General features: G+C 35.2%; 1 protein-coding gene across 1 annotated transcript; it reads right to left on the minus strand.

Moving 5' to 3' along the window:
• Positions 1-3,115: 3,115 nt before the first annotated feature.
• Positions 3,116-6,397, minus strand: LOC137717586 (cytochrome P450 734A1-like). The gene is made up of 5 exons (XM_068457001.1): positions 5,968-6,397; positions 4,756-4,979; positions 4,428-4,669; positions 3,943-4,324; positions 3,116-3,692 (listed from the first exon to the last, which is right to left on the minus strand). Exons 1-5 carry the CDS (start codon positions 6,251-6,253, stop codon positions 3,216-3,218), a joined length of 1,611 nt encoding a protein of 536 aa, XP_068313102.1. The 5' UTR covers positions 6,254-6,397; the 3' UTR covers positions 3,116-3,215.
• Positions 6,398-18,442: the final 12,045 nt, after the last annotated feature.

Below are 18,442 nucleotides of genomic sequence, written 5' to 3' on the forward strand. Positions count from 1 at the left end.
GGTTAAATCGAACGGCTACTTGCACAAAAGAAGATAGTTTGTTCAAATAACTATAAGTCTATAACTTTACCCCAAGTTTTTCTGGAATATTGTCTCATGTATTAAATTATAAAGATGGAGAGGGAAATATTTATCAAATATTATTCACAAATGTAGCTTGACCTTTTAAGATGGAGCCATCAGTCATTGGAGTGTTGATTTTGTCGCCTAGCAAAGCTGGGGAGACAGTGCCCTAGATGTTAATGTGGGAAGCATGCTCAGGACGAAGTACAAGTGAACAAAGAAGCCTCTAATCTATGAAAGAAAAGTTAAATTTAAACATTTTAAGATTAGGACATGGATTACTTTTAATCAGGGGAATCGTGTTACAGATTAAACAACTGGGAAAAAAGTTAATGAAGAATCAGATAGAAAGCAAGCAAAGGAAGCACACCTCACCAAGATTAATAAGAAATGCACATAACATAATAATGGTTCTTCATGTCCTTGCAGCACGAATTTTAAGATAATCGTTGTGATAAGGAAGAATAATCAGATTACAATGTACATAGTAATGTAAATTCCAATTGTGTCCTAATACAAAGTTGTCAGTTCTGCGTGCAGTGAGAGAGACAGAGAGGTGATTTTTTTTTTTGTTGTTGAGGGGGTGGGGGGTTTGGTTGGGTGTTGATGCTAGTATGCTACCGACCTTCTTGGTCAGACTCTTTTGTTCTACTTTCTCAATTTTCTATCTAATTCTACAATGTTGAACGGTGACTGAAATCGTTTATGTTCTAGTTCAACCCCAAGAAAATCAATTCAATCATAAGTTGTTTAAATGTTTAATGAACGTAGTTAAATTTTCAGTGTTTAATTGAAGAACATGGTTTATCTATTTATTAGATAACCGTTAGATGCTAAACGATTTTAGAATCTGTTGATTTTGATAGAATTAATCTTCAAAGAGTGACATATAAATTTGAATCATCATGCAATATTGTAGAATAAGAATGTTCAATTGAGAAAATTGCTAACATTCCTCTAATTCGTGAATTTCAAAATTATGGATGATATAATAAGGCAATTAGGGATGAGTAATGAGATCACATGCCTCTTGGCATGCTGTTGTTGATTCCTTTAACAAAAAGCTAAAAATTATACAGCAAAACAGAAAGAGGAGAGATTTGTTACTTGTAGCTCAAAACCACATGCTTCCATGGGGACCATCAAACCCCAAAAATCAGAGAGGCTACCTTCCAAGAGCATGAGAAGATCCCAAAAAGTAATACAAAAATAAAGGTTTGGTTTCTCTCAAATCTTACTCCTTACTAAACTACAACTAAAAAGCCCTAAACCCCATAAAGGAGAATGTATCGAAAAAGTGCATTTGCATGCTGGATTGCAGTCTCTTAATTTGCTTTAAAACAATATTTCATGCCTTGGGTGCTGCATTTGTCCTTGCGTTGTTAGTAACACCAAAAATTAATAGTACATACATTTTTTAAAGAGGTATTTGTCGAATTTTTCTCTGAACTCGCAAGGAGCAGTCAATTTTTTTCATGAACTTTAATTTTAGCCAATTACTCATTGAAATTTGATAATTTGCCAATTTCTCCTTGAATTTTAATTTTAGTCGGTTATCCCCTGCACTTTTATAATTGGTCAATTTCCCTATTGAATTTTAATTTTATGATTGCATAAAGGTAATTTTATCCATACTGTAGACAACATATTGTTTTTTCTCTTCTTCTTCTTCATCTAGTACACTTGTACACTTTTTGTTTGAATTTTAGTGTTCAGGGTTTGGAGAGAAATTAAAAATCAAGGGGGAAATTAGCCAATTTTAAAAGTTCATGGGGATAATTAGCAAAAATTAAAATTCAAGTGTAAAATTGGTCAGTTACAAAAATTGAGGAGGGTAATTGGCTTAAATCAAAGTACAGGGAGAAATTAGCAGCTTCTTACAAGTTCCGAGAGGAGGGGGGATCGGCCAATACCTCTTTTTTAAAAGGAACTGTTATTGGCACTCCAAAAATTTCATTATGCGCTCCTTACAAATATTATATATATATATATATATAATTTAGAGTGCAAAATGAGAATTTTGAAGTGTCAATAACAATTCTCTTTGAAAATTCGGAGAAAAAAAAATAATTCAAGGGTCAAGTATTTCAGCGCCTAATGTTCATCACATAATATACAAGTTTTTCTTATGCATGTAAAATGGAAAAACTTGTTTCATTGTGAGCAATATTGTTTCCTAATGCTTGCTACTACTAACAACATGGACTCAAAATTTTGAATAAATTATTAGGTGCCCCAAATGGTGTTATAACAAATCTTCATGCATGCATAATATTTTATTAGACATAATTACATTGGGTTTCTCATCATAACTGGTAGCCATTTCCCATTTAGAATAGCATATATTATACAGCCTGCTGTAGAGTAAGCCATGAAATATGCAAATCTTAATGCGCACATAACTTTGCATTGGTAACATACATCAATACATTTGTTTGGGTTCCAACAACTTGTTTTCCAATCAACCCAACTTGCTTCTCCCAAATTTCGAAATGAGTTTAACATATACAACTTCTGAAAACTCTACCGTTAAACTAATATGAAATGTAAAAAGTATATTCAAACTCGAGTGCATAAAAGATAACACATGCTTTAATTGATCAATATAACTACGCCCACATTCAAAAATTGCCCAATAAATTCAATGTGAAAAAAGTGAAATTCTTCAAAGGCAGAGATATGTAACCAACTAAGGTGCATTGATGCGAATGATATCACAACCCTTGTAGAATAAAAGAGATCGGAATATACATTACATACAAACAATAGAGAAAGGAAGCTAACCTAGTTGTTAGGAATTCACTAATTCCTAATTAAATTCAGGAAAATAAAAAAAAAAATAAAAAAAAAATAAAAAGCGCTTACACGCCAGGGTTAGTTTTTTTCCCTTTCCCCTTTGGTAAGAAAACCATGGTCATGAGGGTCAGTAAAAAGCTAGATGAAAGGGAGTGCAACATCTTTCTCTTAAGATATTACCTTTGACCTTAATAAGCTTAGCTTCCATAATTTTAAGGAAACCCAGCACAAAAAGACAAAGAAAGGACTTAAAAAAATTAAAAAAAAAGGCCAAAAGGGTATTTCGGTCAATTCACTTCCAACCATACGGCTCACTCACACGCAAATGACTGGTATTGCATAGTGACAATAAGAGATCATGGCCCTTGATTTCGATCTTGATCTTGATCTTGACCCTGATCATGTTGTGGTAGGCGTTGGAAAATGATGGGTACACCATATTGTGGGTGAAGTAGCATCAGTACCGTAGGTGCATGTTGATAGGTGGGGGCCAGCCTGAAAGAGAAGCGTTGAAGCATGATGGCAAGGGCTAGTTTTGCCTGCAACAGCGCTAGATTCTGCCCGATGCATGTGCGGACCCCAAGCCCGAATGGAATGAATGCCACCGGGTGCTTGGCCGCCCGCGCCACACCCTCCGCGAACCGTCCCGGGTTGAACTCCTTCGCATCATTGCCCCATATGCTCTGATCATGATGGACGGCTATGATCGGAATCAGAAGCTCGGTCCCACGTGGGACCTTGTATCCCCCGAGCTCCACATCTGTTCTCGACCGCCGGATCGTCGCGATCACAGGTGGGTACAATCGTAGTGATTCATTGAGGATCATATTCAGCTGCACACCATATCATTTGCCCCGTAAATAGAAGTTCGAAATCAAAAGTGCGAAATGACTGAAATGCCCTCGGTGCCTAACTTGTGCATGTGCAAATGACTATGCTGCCGGTGGATGTTTTCAATCTAAACATGTAACAAAAAAGCAAAAGGTGGCCGTTTGTTTTTTTCAGGAAACAAACATGGGACAAGAGACAAAACACGATTTCCGTCCTAATTAAAACATTATCCAAAGCTTTTGTTTGGCTTACCGTCTTAAGCTTTACGACATCATCTTTTGTGGGTATGTCACGTGATCCACACACCCTCAGCACCTCGTCACGTGCCTGTAGCTGCCACTGTGGGTGCATTGCTAGGAGAACCGTTGCCCATGTCAGCAAATTGGATGTGGTGTGTTTTCCCGCAAAGAAGAAGCTCTTGCATTCTTCAACAATGTCATTGACAGTGATGTTGGAAGAAGGGGAAGAATTTGAGGCCTGAATCATAAGACCTAGCAAATCTTTTGGACATTTATCATGCACATTGTCGCCCCAGTTCGAATTCTCTAGCCGTCGATCGATCAGCTTTATCAACGACTTCCTAATTTGCTTGTCCAATTTCCAAGAATTTATGTTCCTTCTTGTGGGCAGGAATCTGAAAATCGAATTAAAATTTTAACCTTTTAAGTATCGCCGCCGGCGGTTATGCTAAGGTGAAGTGCCGTACATATGCACAAGGGAGTTTTAATATACGTTACCTGTAACCGGGGATGCAAACTTTTTGAAAAGCATCGGTAACAAACGCCATTTGCTGAGCTTGTAGCCGGAAAACGGCCTTTCCATCTTCGTAGCTGCTTCCGAACGCCGTACGGGTAATTATGTCTTCAGTTAGGTTTTGGAACCACTCGGAAACTTCAATCTCTACCTCTCCGGAGCTGGACATTGCTGACCATTTGTCCATCACGTCTACTATACTTGTTGCCATCACCGGTATCAACAACTGAAATGAGTTATAGTTTCAATCAAATAATTTTCTTATAATTAAGTAAATATAAAAAATAATTAGGGAGTTAAATAAATATTTACCTTGACATTCTCCATATGGAAGGTAGGGGTAATAATTTTTCTGTGGCGAGCCCATTTTTCACCTTTGAGACTGAGGAGGCCATTACCTTCCAGCTTTTTAATAAGCGGGTGAGCCTCGTTTTTCTCATAAAATTCTGACTTCGAGGTAAATATTTCCCTAATTAGATCAGGATCAGCAACAGTGAGTCGAACTGTAGGTCCAAACCACACAAGAAATGTTGCACCTGCGGTAACAATATTGGAGAAAATTAAAAAACAGTAAAGTAATTATTATGTGGTTAAAATTTCAGGATTCAAAATCTTTGAACGTAACCGAATAAAATGTAGGTTGAATTTTTTATAAATAAATAAATTTAATAATGGAGGAGTAATTATAAGGATGTATAATGTAGTCCCTACAAAGAGAGCAAAAACAAAAGAAAGTAAGGAAGAAGACAACTCAAAACGAAGCTATAAACAATACAAAACAGAAAAATACAAGTTCATTTGGGAAACTCAAGCCTTCCAAAAAAACAAACAAAAGAAAACAAGACATGGAAAACTGAAAAAAAAATAGTGAAAGCTTTACTCCCGCAAAAAGTTGAACATTTTTCATCATATTTCACTTTGAAAAGGGGCAAAAAAGGACATTAACAAGATTATTGTTACCAAGGAGGTTTTAAAGGAAATGAATGGGAAAAAAAAAAAAAAAGTTGCGGAAAAGAACAAAATCTCAACTTCAACATCAAGCATCCAAGTTCAGACGGAAAGAAAGCCTGAAAAAGGATTCAGGAGAAGTACCCAAAACTGAAAAAAAAAAAAAAAAAAAAAAAAGCCTTTCGGAAAGCCATAAACTCTGAGCATCACAAAACCAAGGTAAAGGAACAATCATGTATAGTAGAAGATAGCACACATCAACAGCCACTTTAATGATTTTCAAGAAAAACATAAGGCCAAGATCCAAACATGTCAATGCAATATCCAAATATTTAAAGGTTTTAAAACGAGAGAAAGGATGAGAAATGGTTTGTAGATCAAATGTTTAATAGCGTTCTTCTTTTACACTCGAGGTCTGAGTTCGAATCCCCCTCCCTCAATATTGCTTGTATAAAAAAACAAGAGAAATGATGACAAGCCAAACAATTGAAAACCCAGTTGCTGAAACTTGAAATGACTTCAAAACAAGGAACCAAAAATGATGAATGAGAGAGAGAGAGAGAGAGAAGGAAGTACCATAGATTTTTCTCCAGTGATGGTAAAAAGGAAGAACTCTAGGGAGAATATGGTGAGAGGAGGAAGGAAGGGTTTGAGAGGAGGCCTTGATCATCATGCCGGCAAGTTCTTTGTAATTTCCAATGAAGAAACGGTAAGGGGGTCCTCTGATCCCTTGCTTCCCAAAATGTTGTTCAATTTTTCTGGGCCTCCACCAGAGAACCACCGCCATCCTCAGAGAAAAAACCAACACCATTAAAGATATGGAAACAAATTTGAGCCACGAAAAGAAGAGCTCCTGCTCCATCCTAACGTTCTAATAAAACCGCTCTCCTTTCCTTAGTATGGAGAGTGAAGCAGCCTTTCTTTGCTTTGCTTCTTTTACCTGCTGTGCTTGTGCTGCTGTTTACTTGTTATAGTGTTTCTTGGGTGGTTTTTGGGGTTTTAATACTACAAAAAGCTGAGAGAGAGAGAGAGAGAGAGAGAGAGAGAGAGAGAGAGAGAGGAGAGGGATTGTTTTAAGAGTAACGCTACAATTAATTATCACATTTTCCAATCATATTTTGTACCACTCTTCTAATAGAAGTTGGGTCCATTAAAACATGTCAGTTTCATCTCTGTTAGAGATGTGGTAAGAGTAGCATTTTTATTGTTTTAGGATTCATTTGAAAGTATTTTTAAAAGAACAATATTTGGCTGCTCAAATGATGAGTAGGAACTTCTACTCAAAATTATTCGTTACCAATTTATAGAACTTTGTGTTTATAATCGGAATCATTCATATTATAAATCACCTATGAAGATCCTCTCTGCAAAAAATCAATTAAAACTAAGGTTGTTTACTCATCAAACTGTATAAAAACAAATGAACGAAATTGGTAAAAGCATTACGAACCGTCTATATATTTGCTAGAATACATTTGCTAAACGATCTTAGTTTTAATTCTTTTTTTTTTTTTTTTTTTTTTGTAGAGATAATCTTTACAATGTGATTGATAATATAAACGGTTTTGATTATATGCACAAATCTTTGTGTTTCAAATACTAAAAGTTTTGAGTAAGAGTTCCTACTCATCTTTGAGTAACCAAGTAATGCTCTTTTTAAAATGACTTAAAACGTTTTTTGTGAAAATATTTTTAGGTTTCAAAAACACTTCAAGTGTTTTTTCAAGATTCATTTACATTTTACTAAGAATTGGTTTCAAAAATATATCATTAAAAATACGTTCAATTATTTTAAAAGCATACGCTTTAATTTACGAGGGAGAGAGGAGGATATATGCAAGAGCAAGGCCAACGGCGTAGGGGGCGCCATTGGAAGCGTAAGGGTCAACAAGCTTTTTGTTAATGTTTCAATTTCCTACAATGTTGCCCTTTTCTTTTTCTATTAGTATTATTATATCCCTCCACTCGTTTTCCACTGTCAATTTCTATTTCTCCTTCTTTCCATATGAAATGTTTCAGTTTATTGAAAATATCACAACTTTCTTTTACTTTTCTTTGAAAAATAATGACACGTATAGCTCTGAACATTCTAACGTAGGAATGTTCCAGGCTTATAAGACGTTTTCGTTATGATTTTATATTTGATATTTCTCTCCCACCAATATATATTCTAATACAAAAACTAATGCAGAACTGCTAATCGTTTCTCCTATAAAAGGGATGACGCTTGCTTTACTAAGTTAAAGAAGTTCTTGATTCGTTATATTTTTTACTATATTTTTTAAAGTGGTTATATTCACACACATTATTTTACCTTTCATATCTCCTATGTTCATTTATGTCATTTGATCATCTTCAATTTATTCGATTTAATGCTTAGAAATTAAGATGAATGTTTGAAAGGTAAAAAGAGGTGTGTGGATAACATCATTCTATTCTTTATTGCTATTTCGTTATATGTTGCAATTCCATTTGACTTGAGTTTTGGAAGTTTACATAATTTAAGGATTTAATTAGAAAATTTTCATCACCTAATTCCTATGTAGAATTACACGATAGCATATATAATCATTTGATTTAGTGATTTTGAATTTTTACTGTTGGATTAAGTCTTGATTTCAAAATTCATGGATTGACAAAAACATAGTGACGTGGCAATTAATATGTAACTTTCACAACATTTATTGTTGTATTGTATGGTTTCTTGATTAAACTAAAATTATGAGCCCCACAACATGTTTATATTCTTTTTACAAACAACGAAGAAAAAGATTTGTTAAAGTTATTGATCAGTCAACTCTATGATCTTATTCAATAATTATAACCCATGTTCTTAAATAGTTCTGTATTGACGTTGAAAATAATGATAACCAAATCAAGACTTTTTTTGCACACTTATTTTTTTTCCAATCTAGCTACATAAAATAAGAAAAGTATCACATAAATATTGAACATCTAATAGGGTTTCTTGCTATCAAAATTATGCATATATATCCTATTTAATCTTGATGTGAAAAGGGATTTAAGGATAGAAAGTCGAAGCAATTGTTACTATGGTTCCTATATCTTCTTCCTAGTGTCCCAAAAGGGTGATTTGGAAGGGGAGGACGCAGGAGGAAGAGTGGAGGGCCGGGGCACAAAGGAGGTTTGTAGTTTTGGAATGTTGCTCTTAAATTTGTGCACATGGAAAACAAGGCTGTCTATTTTAGGGTTTCTATCTGTGCTTTAGGTGGGGAAATATGCTCTAGTTGACCCAACACTGCGGTACCCACGCAAAGGCACCCTCCCTTTATCTTGTCCTAATAGCCCCATGACATGTTGGGCCATGTGCCCTTCCATGGGGTCCTACAAATTTAAAAGAAACTCAACCGTTACACTTGAAGTTTTGTGGCAAAGGGTGACAACAACTGCATGCAGCTGCTAACTCAAACCAAAACCTACAAATACTGTTACCAGTTCGTGGCCAAAATACACCGAGTAACCGTTCACATTGACCTCTACTTTGATGATCGTCAATTACACACATACAAATATGCAATAAATACAAAGAGTAACCGTTCACATATTTTGATGATCATCAGTTACACACAAACAATTACACAAACACACACACGCACTATATTTTACCAAAGGGAACATGTTGATCAAGTACATAGGAACATTGTCTGTAGTGGGGACAAAGGCACGCTAGATTCATGTGGCTCGATGTGTATGTTAGATTATACAAGACCACAAAGGTTGAGTAGGTGGTCACGTGGCTTCTTTTACGTGATAGGCCTACACTTATTAGTAATTAGTGTTCATACTCACTCTGTTTGCGTCATCCATCATGTTACGTGATAAGAGATACAGAGAAAAAAAGAATAAAACATGTTGCATGCAAATCCTTTTCTCTACAGATAATGATGCAACAATATCTGTCTAGATTATGTAGAGCAATTTAAACAAAGAGTTGTGATCAAACTTAAGTAAGATAGTTAAGCATGCATTAGGGTTCGAAAGCTTTAGTATTAGAGATAGAGAGATCATCCAATTGTAGATTTCACTGAAGATCTGAATTCGCTCTTAAGAGGCCTCGTCGTTGCGTTCAGTGTCTAACTTTAGTTAGTGGTGGATACGAACGAAACTTTATAAAGGGTAAATATTTTACAGAATCTGGTTAGCCTAGCCTTACAAAACGTGAATATTTTCTCTGCAAAAATGAAAAAGCCGAAAGGACAAAGTAGAATATGCAATCACTTAACAAAGGTACAGAGTTTTCGAAAATGACCAAAATAATCCAACCAAGAAAAGGCTGCAGCCCGATGAGGACGAGGTACCTTTCCTTGCAAATATATATACATATATATGTATATGCGTGTGTGTGTGTGTGTGTGTGTGTGTGTGTGTGTATTTTTTTTTTTTTCATTTCCCAACCCTTATAAGAATCCAAATCTAAATAACTGGTACCAACTGAACCAGAAAAAACTGCAGTCCAATACATAATATATTTAACATTTTGTTTGTACATTTCTGTGTTGTCACTTCATGAAATATGAAATATGCATATTTCATGAACTTATGTAAATTGTGTTCTAGAAAGAAAATTTAGAAGGAAACTTTGGCACTTCAAATTAAAATATCATTTTGTACTTCTTACAAGTGTATTTTTCTTTCCAAATATTAAAAGTTTAGACTTCAAAATGAGAATTAAAATATTATTATTATTATTATTATTATTATAAATATTAGATGCAAATAAAATGAATCAAATGATTTATTGATAGACTTTGGACCCAAGTGCGAAATGAAAATAATTGAGGATAAAAGAATTGGAACTTTTATAAGGTGATAATTAAAAAAGATTTAGTTGGCAAAAACAATTGCTACAAGAGCAAAAGAGGGGAGATTTGCTCACATGATTTGCTAGCAAATCCCTCTCCCCACCATATCTCATATATTTTTCTTCTAATGATCATTATAAGTCACCGCTCCCTAGCTATGACTTCATCCTACAAGCAAGGATATGATAAATAAAAACCCAAATCTAATCCAGCCAGTTTGGAGTAATATTGTGTCCACGTGTCATTCTATATATGGCATATCTGTTCAACTTGGTGTAATTTTTACAATTAAAAGGTAATTTGACTTGCATGATGAGAAGTGAGAAGTTTAGTTGGAGTATCCATATGTACTCATGCCAAATCCAATTTAAACTAGAGAGTTGGTGATCCTTTAAATTTTCGTCCGAGTAATAATGTGATTGTGATTAGATTTGATTTAATAAGACTCATGGTCAAGAAATGCGCACTTAAATAGATGGTCAATCAAGAAAAAGAAAGTCAAGTTTCACTATCAACTAAAAAGATAGCATGCGTATGCGCATGCTTTTAGCAAAAAGAACACAATTTTTGTTACAGGATTTTCTTCCTCTTTTTAGCTTACTTGTTAGGAAATGACATAACTTCTTGCTGTATGATTTTTAGGATACGTGTATATGCTTCTTTATTAATGAATGAAACATCGTATTCTTCTTAAAAAAATGATATAAATTTCTTTTACTTTGTATTTTTTTTCTAAAGCCTGCTCACAAAAGAAACCCCCTTGTCCACCAGCATGGAAACCCAATGGATTTTGGATGATATTGTTTTGCTATTTGAATAGAGTTAGTGGTAGAGCCAAGATTTTATATGTAGATGTCCGATAGGCAACCCATATAATATGAAAGAAATAATAAATAATAAATAATAGTGTTTGTGCAAATCAAGGATTGATTAAAGCTTGCTCAAATGGTTTGTTGGAGGTAATGAAATTGAGATTCTACCATAAAACCAATCGGCAATATGGGGAGTAGCTCAATACCATACAAGCCCTTAGCTAGCCTTGTCTTCCATTGATGTGGGACAAACTGTCCATACATATTCAACTCTCAACACGCCTCCTCACGTGTGACTGATTTTCAAGTCTACACGTGAACAATAAGTGGGTGATGTGTGAGCATGTGTTGCCCTTTGAACTTTCACATGAAAGACCACCAGCTTTGATACTATGATGAATTAGGGTTTCACTATAAGATCAATTGATAATAGGATAGAACTACAGTCTATGCATGGCTACGCCCGTGAATAGAATGATGATGCTCCATTTGTTACATTCTCATTTGCTAATCACGTCTCTCACGTAAACTTGTTTGGTAAGGAACTCGTAGATAAAAGACGCCTATAAAAACAGGCCTTATATAAGTTTATTCACAGTTACATCAATCCTTATTCCCATTATTAAAAGTTTGATAATTCTCACTATAAATACATATCACCACCTCATGGAATTTCCTAAATAAAAGTTGAGTATCGCGTTGAGTGCACACTTGCATCACGTATTTCGGTTTGGTTGATTTATGAGATCATGTATCCTCATATATGCCCTTATCATGCTTGTGAGAGCAAGTAAAGGGTATATAAAACGAGTTTTCGTCCACGCAATCAACGGTGTGACGGGTCTAGGTCCTCCAGGCTCCAGCTGCACTGTCTTATTACACCTTATCCAAGTCAAATCATCCACGTGTCGCTCAATCATTGACTTTTCCCTCCATTTTGTCTGCATCCAATGGCCTTTCGTTACATCACTCAAAGCTTTGGCAGATTCAGTATTCCTCTCCTTTTTTTCCATTTCCACCCCCTGAAATTTACCGAATCTCCCTTCTTATCCCGACCTAATTGGTAAATCAGGTTATATAGCCCGAATCAGGATTCTCTTTGAATTCTTTTGGTGAGAATGTCAAAAATCTGTGAATTATGTAGGTTATTTTATATTGTGTGGTTAGAAATTATTTTAAAATAATTTTTAAATTGAACATAAATAGTACCTGAAAAAAAATAATCGCACGATTTACGAACAGACATAATTCACGGATCCTCGAGATCCTTACAAAGAGGATCCTGAAATAATCCTGTTGGATTTTGCCCAACTAATTAATATTGTGCTCTAAAATGTTTAAAAAAAGTAAACAATATAATTCTCCAAACTATCATGAGTTAATCTAAACTGATGCTTCATACAAAGAGTGTAAACTTTTACAACAACACTATACTTTTAGTTACACTAGTAAAAATTTTAAAATAAAATTATAAATAAAAAAAGAAAAGAAATTACACTAAAGAAGTCAGATTCTTTTAACGTATCATAACCTTAACTCGTTACTTCATCTTTCTTACCACCTGAACTAATCCTGAGAGCTTACTAATATTGTTTGTTTAACATAACTGGATTCTTTCAATAAACATTTAGTTATATGTGTTATATATGAATATAGAAGTGAATATTCTTGACATAGTTGATCGATTGTTCCTCCACAAATTTCACACTCATTACTTAGAAACTACAAAACATTTCCATCCATAATAGAGACTAGCACTCTCATTCAATTGTTTGTTTGTAAATGATGGTCTCCATTATGAATATTGTTAAGACCAAAACATAGAGTGTGGAACTCATATATACTTCCTTTTGTTGATTTACACAACTCGTGGAAAGCCAAATTCAAGTAATTTTCGGTTACCAAAAAAGTAGCAAGGCATTTTTTGAAAATGGTAGATCGATCGACCAGGCAATTCATTGACAGACAATAGACACACCCACCCAAACATGCAACGTTAGGATTTGTTTGTCTTGGCGCAAAGAAAGATATGGTTAACCCAAGGAAGAATGTCATCATGCAGTGATGAGTTTGGACTGTCAAAGTGGACCCTTTCTACTACTCCATTGTCATCCTCAGGAGTAAAAACAAAGTCGACAAGGGCAGTTTTGTAACATCATACCAAAATCAATGGGACAGAAAACAGGAGGGCAAAGGCAGGTTTGGTTTGTTTTTTAGATTATGTTTGGGTGTATGGTATGCGAATGGTATGCGTCTGTCGAGCAATGATACTCAAACATTACATTGCAACTAAAGAATCCAAAAATCAACGGTCAAGAATTCAGTATTTAAGATACATACCGGTGCATAGTAAAAAAGTTCCGTCTGTTGAGTAAGAAAATAACAACCTCTGCCACTGGCAAGGTTTGTCTTTGAGTACAAAGATAACAACCTCTGGCAGTGATGTACAAGAATCACACAGGCAGAGGCAATGTCAAATCCGTACTTCTCTCCACCCACACACTGGCCACATCCCCTCGTGAATCCAGGGCTTTTGTTTTAAATTACCTTAATTTCTTATTTTTATATACAGTTCCACTGGTTTTACTGTTCACTGTCACCTATGATGATTATTTACCACTTTACCACTTTTTTCTACCTTCCCAAGATTTTCTCACAGTAACAGATATTGCAAAGTACAAATTTACAGTTCACAAAAGTGTAAAAGGGAACCAAACCAAGCAACAACTGCTACATTTTTCCTTGTGAAAAATGCCAAATGTTTTGTCCCTATAAAACCATACTTGTCCACTCCCAACAACCATGTCTTCCAGGTTGTATATATTGTTTCGCAGAACCCTCCTTTTGTTTTGTTTTCCCTAGTTTACTGCCCAATCTCTTTTCAAAACAAAAAATAGTTCGTACGTTTTTCTTCTTTTAGATATTGAATTAGGAAAGGGGTCTTCTCCGGATCTCTTTCTATTTAATTTATCTAGTTCGGAATTCGGACTGTTAAAATTTGATCCAACAGTTACCGTTATTATCACTTTTAAAGAAACCCCCTGTTTATAGCCGTTGGATCAAATTTCAACGGTCCGGATACCGGAATAGATGGAAAGGCATATGAAGAGGATCCCTTTTCATTGAATTATATGTGTTTCTACATTCTTAAGTATAAATTTTTAATCATGGGAGATCGAGGCACGTGGTGTTGCATGATACAATGCAATTTTTATATTTACTGGCACGAATTAGGAATATGTTGGAAGAATGTTTACACGGTCAATCATGTGACCCTCAAATATTTAATTTGATTCAGTTGTAAGTAATTGTCACCAAAGATATTACATTATAAACAATGTTTCATCACATTACTATCCCTCTAGAGGCTCAAGACGCATGGATCAATAATTTTACATTATTTTTTAAGGAAATGATTTCAGTATACGTTTTTTTTTTGTCTTTTAATTTTTTTGGGTTAATTTCTATTTATTATTCTGAAATTTTGTTGTCTTCAACATTTGGTACATGAAATTTTTTTTCTTTCCAGAGTCATACCTCAAATCCTAATTTTAGGACAATTTCATACATCTGTTAAGTTTTTCATTAGAACTTTTGTTAACTGATGACATGGTACCCACGTGGACAATAACTAAGCATCACGTGTCAATATAAGCCTATTTTAATATTAAAAAAAAAATACAAAAACACAAAAAAAAAAAAAAAAAAAAAAAAAAAACAACATCCGTACCCACTTTCTTCCCCGCACCCTCTCCTCCCTTCTCTCTTTTGCAACCCACACCCCTTCCCTCCCTTCTTTCTTCAGGTGCCCTTCTTTCTTCTGCACCTGCACCACCCTCATTACCAATTTCAATTTCAATTCAATGCACGATTCAACCAATTGCAGCGATTGAAACCCAAAAAAAATTAGAAATCGATGCCATTAAAAAACCCTAACCCTAAAGCCCACTTCAATTTTCCTCAGTTAGATAAAAGCAAAGAAAGCACTTTGTGTGTACCTCCTAGACCGCCATGGCCATGGCGTCGTGGTTCTCTCGCCTCCGCCGTTCCTCACAGCACTTCTTCTTCACCTCCTCCGCTCTCCATGGCCGAAGCCGCCCTGCGAGCCCATCGCGAGCTCCCGGCCGATGGTCTTGAGCTGCTCCATTGATGATTGAGGGTTTGAATGTTAGGGTTTTGGATGGAGAATTGGGGGTATGAATTTGGGGGAATTAATTAGTGAATTTCCATCGCATGAAGAAATAGAGGGAGAGGTTTTGGGGGAGATGGGGGTGGCCGGGTGGACGCTTTAACGACACGTGACACTTAGTCATTGTCAATATGGACGTCACATCATCATTTAATAGGAGTCTTAATAAATTGACTAACGGATGTATGAGACTGTTATAAAATTTACACTTTAAGTATGATTCTAGACGAAAAAAACTTGATGTACTAAATGTTGAAAACCATTAAACTTCATAGTAGTAAACAGAGATTAACCCAATTTTTTTAATTGAATAAATAAATACGTACATGGGAAGAAAAAAATTGTGAAAATTATTTTTTCTTTCAAACAATTGTTTTCAGCTTATTGAATTTGTCGGTTTAAACTTTGTAGGAACAAGTATCAAAGAGGGAATGAAGAAGCAAAGGATTTACTCTTGGTTGCAGGATTCTCACAGAAATGCAGAATACTATTTACTCACTAAAAGGGCGAAGGCATGTCATTCCATGATGAGACTGACTCTAATGAACTAGTATATAGTATATACGTAGAACTTTCTAGTAATCAGGATTGTCAATCCTTTGATCGGACAGAACTTTGGATCTTCGTTTTTATTAAGCTAGCTAGTGATTAGAGGATCGTTTGTATATGAACAACTAAAGATCCTTGATTTTCTAGTATGTTTTGGTGTATCCTATATATTAAAATTGAGGAGGCCGATAATGGGTTACAATATCTTAGTCACATTATACATGTTAGAAAATTGGTACATGCGTGACATAAGAATATTAGATCATAACCAAATTTACCCGATAATTGTTAACATGAAGTCAATATAGCTTTGAACATATTCGATAACCATTTTGTTTTTCGTTTTTTCTTTTGGGTTTTTTCTTTTTGTGTTAGTGATAGAGGGAAAATTCATGGAGAAGGGAAAGATGAAGAAGAATGGACGAAGAATGGTGGGAAAGATGCAGAATAAATTCTACAAGAAAAGTGGATGAAGGATGGTGCCAACAAGCGTCGGTTGAGTTGGTAAGGATCATTCTCTTTACTAGACTAAGGCCTAGGTTCAAGTGCCGCTGGCCATTATCCTTCTTGGTGGGCAATTTGTAAAAACCAAAAAAGGGGCTAAGACCCTTTTATAAGTCCTCAAAGAAACTTGTGGTATGCCCTGGGCCTGACATGGGATAGCCATTCCTCCCTTAAACTTTTTGATAAAAAGAAAGACACTTGAAATTATCTTTTGTTTCATTTATTCTTGAACAATCACAAACACTTTTTTTATTATGGATCTACTACAAAAAATTCAACGCATAATCTTAGCATTATTCAATGGTTATTCCTGAATAATCTCATTGCTTTAATTATTCAACCATTTCATTTACCATAAAAACCAAAAGATTTTAAGTAACTTTCACATTCAAGATTTTGTTTATATCATTGTTCCTTATTTCTTCCCTTTCTTCCATCACCCTTCTTCAATTTTTCTTTCTTCCAATACTTTACTCAGGATGGAGATCCACTTCGGATTGCTGTGTTTGGCGCTCGCATGCTGAGGGATTTGGACCACTCAATTCAACTCTACAACTGCTATTAGCCCATCCTACTGATTCACTTCATAAAAATCCCAAACTTGAATAGCCCGTATATCTTTCTCTCTCTTGAACAATCCAGATCTCTTCAGACACAGATCCATAATGGATCTCATTCCCTTTACTCAGTATCTTAAACACAAAAAGTAAAAAGTAAAAAGTGAAAATGAAATAGTTTTCAAACGAGTTTTCTTAGCAAATTCAATAAAAGCAGGTAGCTGAGAATATTAGATGAACTATAGGACCAGTCCTTGCGCTTTCAAGTGACATGAAGTTGAAAGAAAATAAAGCATGGGATTCCAGATCATCACAACTAGGTTGAGAGAGAGAGAGAGAGAAGCTATGTGCTACTAGTATATATGAAGTTATGAATGGTGGTATTAAATTCAGGTTTCCCTAGCTTTAGCTATAAATTGGAAATATATATAGGAGCATGAGAAATACATGTATAGACAAAGACAGTTGCTTGCTATCCTTGTATTTATGTTAGTCCCGTTATGCGTAAGCACATGTCTCCTTTGCAGAACATGTTCTGATTCAAGTTTACATGATATATTTTTAATATATGCATAGCACACAGCAGGCTACAATGAATTCCTCTCAACACCATCATCGTCTTTCATGCTCCACCACCTTACCCTACCATGAGGATCGATGAGGAGGAGGAGCCTCTCTCTCTTTCTCTCTCTCTCTCTCTCTCCATATTTATTCATATGAATTCGTATCTGAATTTGCATATGATGGCCAAGTATGTTGAGTCGCAATCTTCAGTACTCAGTACTCAAATGCATTCTCTATGCATTATCTATATATACAAATGTACCAACTATGAACGTATGCTATATGCATTTTAATTAATTGTTGCATGATTAAGGAGCAGTAAGTGTGATTAATTAGTGAGCTAAGGAACATAAAAAGGTGCGACCCTTTCTATAAATGTAATGTTGAATAATGAGTCTCACATCATAAATTGGAAATTTGACCTAATTACATACAAATTACATCCATGTTCGACTTCTCTAATTTATAAACTAAAATGTTAGTGAAAAAATGTTATACCTATTGGTTTTCTCATAGTGTGATAGTTAGTAGTTTACCGTGAACTGTTTATTTAAACTTTTAACATGTTAGTTCATAGCTAGTTGTCACAATTGGGTGTCATGAAATGAATTAGCTTTTAGGAAGTTAGAAAACGCATATGGACATCGTTACTGAAGCTAAGAGAGAGAAACCCTAAGAAAAAGAAAGAATAGCCATTTCACAAAAAGGAAGCAAGACAGTAGAAGTCACTGCAAAGAGAGCATATTCAGGATCATAGCAATAGAAGATGACTTTTCAAAAATGACAATGGAAGCCAACTGGGATATATCATTGTGCCTTAGCCCAAAGCCATAAACACTAAACCCGACTGGCGACCGACCACCGACAACGGAAGCCACCCTTGTTGCTGCCATAAAGCTAAAATCACATCTTACTCGTTAGGAACAGGAATGGGGTCTGTGATCCCATATGAGAGCCCCTGAAGTTTTGGACAGTGTCCTTGAAGTTGAAGGGCCACCCCTACAGCCTCAAGGCACAGAAAGAAACATAAGATATCATAGACTCTCATAGAAC

Source organism: Pyrus communis, chromosome 1, assembly GCF_963583255.1.
Source record: "Pyrus communis chromosome 1, drPyrComm1.1, whole genome shotgun sequence".
Taxonomy (NCBI): domain Eukaryota; kingdom Viridiplantae; phylum Streptophyta; class Magnoliopsida; order Rosales; family Rosaceae; genus Pyrus; species Pyrus communis.

Bases quoted from the DNA above. Each gene is read 5' to 3' on its own strand.
- LOC137717586 (XM_068457001.1), bottom strand. From the start codon at position 6,253: ATGGAGCAGGAGCTCTTCTTTTCGTGGCTCAAATTTGTTTCCATATCT. The intron at 4,670-4,755 runs GTAAATATTTAT...AACTCATTTCAG, and splicing joins TCCATATGGAGAATGTCAAG to TTGTTGATACCGGTGATGGC. The intron at 3,693-3,942 runs GTAAGCCAAACA...TATGGTGTGCAG, and splicing joins ATGTCGTAAAGCTTAAGACG to CTGAATATGATCCTCAATGA.